The sequence below is a fragment of the Hyaena hyaena genome, unplaced genomic scaffold (genome assembly GCF_003009895.1).
Source record: "Hyaena hyaena isolate Hyena2069 unplaced genomic scaffold, ASM300989v1 scaffold_1917, whole genome shotgun sequence".
NCBI lineage: Eukaryota > Metazoa > Chordata > Mammalia > Carnivora > Hyaenidae > Hyaena > Hyaena hyaena.
In genome coordinates this window covers 128,420-131,184 of record NW_024082556.1, presented here as the reverse complement: position 1 = coordinate 131,184, position 2,765 = coordinate 128,420, and the positions used below count along the sequence as shown (strand labels likewise).

Sequence of the window (2,765 nt, the reverse complement as noted above, 5' to 3'; positions counted from 1 at the left end):
AACAAGATTAGAAAAGCCTATGCTATGTTATGTTCTGGTAGACTTGGAATCAAATAATTACAGTCATTTGGTCATTGTCTATGATCAACTCAATGAGAGATGTTTGGCTATACGGCCAGATACAAAAAACATTTTTTTCAAGGATCGTTCTCTCTTATGTAATAGAGATATGTAATAATCAATCATGCTGGGACAATCCTATAGTACTGGGATGGGTCATCCAAGCAACTAAGGAAATGCAACGGTAATACTTTGCTCACTTTAAAGAAAAAAAATCAGCATTTCCAAAGTCAACATAGTCACACAAAGTCAAAACAAGCCTCAGAGGCAAAGGAAAGGGGCCGAAACCCTGAGAGCCATAAAATGACGAATGAGAAAACTCCTCCCTACTGAAGATATTCAGGTATATAAAAGGCACACGATGGAATGCTTAAGACCTAAAACATCACTGTCAATCTGGAGTCTGGATTTTTAGCTTAGGAAAAAAATGAGCACTAATCCTGATGTGATTCAAAAGTGTTTGTGGCCTGCATGCCTTGTAAGTCTATTCATCCCTGGCATCCTCTCTCTGCACTGTAACTTGCTGCATTTTCACCTGAGGGAAGTCACCTGGCAAAACCTGAAACTTCTCAACAGTATGAACAATTCATTTCCTGTAGAGTGCCTAGGAGAAACCGGGGCTTTTGAGTTTCCCCAAGACATCCAATCATACATCCCACCTGGGGAAAGGTACCTCAAGGAGGCCTTCTATGAAATGTCCACACACGCCTTCAACATCTTTACACAGTACACCATCAAATCCACTTGGAAAAAGAAATACCTGCAACAAATTCAAATCAGACTTGATTGGCAGATGCACCACTTGGAACAATGCTTGGAGGAAGAGGAGAAAGGAAACGAAGACTCGAAACAGATAGAAGAGGATGGAATGAACTTCTCAGGAGCTATGGTCTCCCAGGTGAGCAACCTAGAACTGAGGAGATATTTCTACAGGATATACAACTTCCTGAAAGATAAGAAATACAGTCGCTGTGCCTGGGAGATCATTCGATTGGAACTCAGAAGATGTTTCTACTACTTTTATAAATTAACACTACTACTCAGGAAGGAATAAGGTATATTCTTAGAATTAAAATTCCATTTCTCTCCAATATCTCCTTCTCCATCTTCTTTTTTAAGAATTATTGGGCTATTCTCCATTGGAGTGGCAGATTTATGCAAGGTTTATTGTCTGTAAAGTCGGCCTTGAGACATCAGCTATATCCACCTTTCCAAGAGAGGTGATGCCAACCATCCCTGGGTACCATGAATCTTGTTAGAAAGTTCTGAAGACAGTTTTAAAGGAATAAGATCCTCTTTATGTTCTACTGTTTTCTTCCCCTTTCCTTTTGCTATTTTGTACTTGCTTTGCTCTACCACCTCTGAACTTCACCAAGCCAATGGATATAGACCAGAGAATGCTGCACAATGTAACATCTCAATGACTTAACCCTCCTGCTGCCAAGGCTGTTTACTCCATGAAAATTTAGCTTGTTAAAGCTTATAAAAGCTCTCATAAAGTTAAAACCCTCCTTTTTTCTTCCTGTCCTTATCAAAAAAGGAACAAAAAAAGTTGAAATTCCTAGCCTATTTGCTTCTCAGTTTGGTTTGTTTGAAATGATGCAAAGTTTTTATTATTTTAAGAGAATAAAGACCCCCAATGATACTAGATGGTTGAATTAGATAGCCATTAAGCTCTCATTCGACCTTTGAGAGCCAATGATTAATTCCTGCTGCATGTGATTTGACTAAGAAGGCATGGAAAATGCTGCAGAAAAGTATAATATCTGCCTTTCATTGTTTTTCTGTGTTTTTTTAAATGCCTGAGATGAAGAACCTACAGTCATATTTCACATTGATTTTCACATTGAATTTTCCCAATAAGATTCTTATTAAGTAATTAAGTAAAAGAAAATTCTGCCTATTAAGTAAACTAGTTATAATAATAATACATGACACTTCACTATAGTTTATCTTTTTAGAAGTTGTTTTGTGTCCAGATTACCTAGATTATTTACCTACATTTTCTTGTGCGATCCTTCATCTGTATAAATTCATCATCTAACTGAAATTAATTTTCTCTTCCTCTTTCTCCTACACCCCATTTCAGAAACCTGAACCTCAAGCAAGAATTAACATAGTGATTTATGGCTACACAAATGCACAAATGTACCTGGTTCCGCCCTTCAGAAACCTCTCCGGCTATTGTTTCAAAAGCCAGTTACTAAACTGTTTCGTTTCAAGGTTCATTCAAGTACAAGGCTCAAATGTTAAAGCCAAACAGAGAGAGTCTTTAAAAAAAAAAAAAAAAAACTCGGGTAAATTTCAGCCAAAAATTAAAAGTTGTGAATTATGACATACTGGTTACCAGTGGAAGGAATAAAATGAGATAGTAAAAAACAATTCCTCAACAGAGTTGTTCTAAATGAAAAAAGGGGGGAGGGGCACCATAAACTGTAAAGAAATTGGGGCATGCATGTTACCGAGCTGTAAGTATACACTTGGTATTTTCCAAGAATTTTTCTCATAATGCTTTTGCGTAGTCTACCTAATAACTCTACTGAGATCATGTCAATTATTTTAGTAATTTATGGTCACAGTCTTGCCAAATGCCAGCCATACTGGAGGGAAGAGAATTTGCACTCTGCGTTAACAAAGATTGTCTGATTACACGGGTAGGGTCAGAAGTCAGAACAGTATGCTTTTATGAAGAGCACCTCTAACAG

General features: G+C 37.3%; 1 protein-coding gene across 1 annotated transcript; it reads left to right on the top strand.

The window, feature by feature from the left end:
* The first annotated feature begins 487 nt into the window (after positions 1–487).
* Positions 488–1,114, top strand: IFNK (interferon kappa). Its single transcript, XM_039225126.1, has one exon. It carries the CDS (start codon positions 488–490, stop codon positions 1,112–1,114), a length of 627 nt encoding a protein of 208 aa, XP_039081057.1.
* The last annotated feature ends 1,651 nt before the right edge of the window (positions 1,115–2,765 follow it).

Excerpts from the sequence above, each read along its gene's own strand:
- IFNK (XM_039225126.1), top strand. The coding sequence starts at position 488 with ATGAGCACTAATCCTGATGTGATTCAAAAGTGTTTGTGGCCTGCATGC.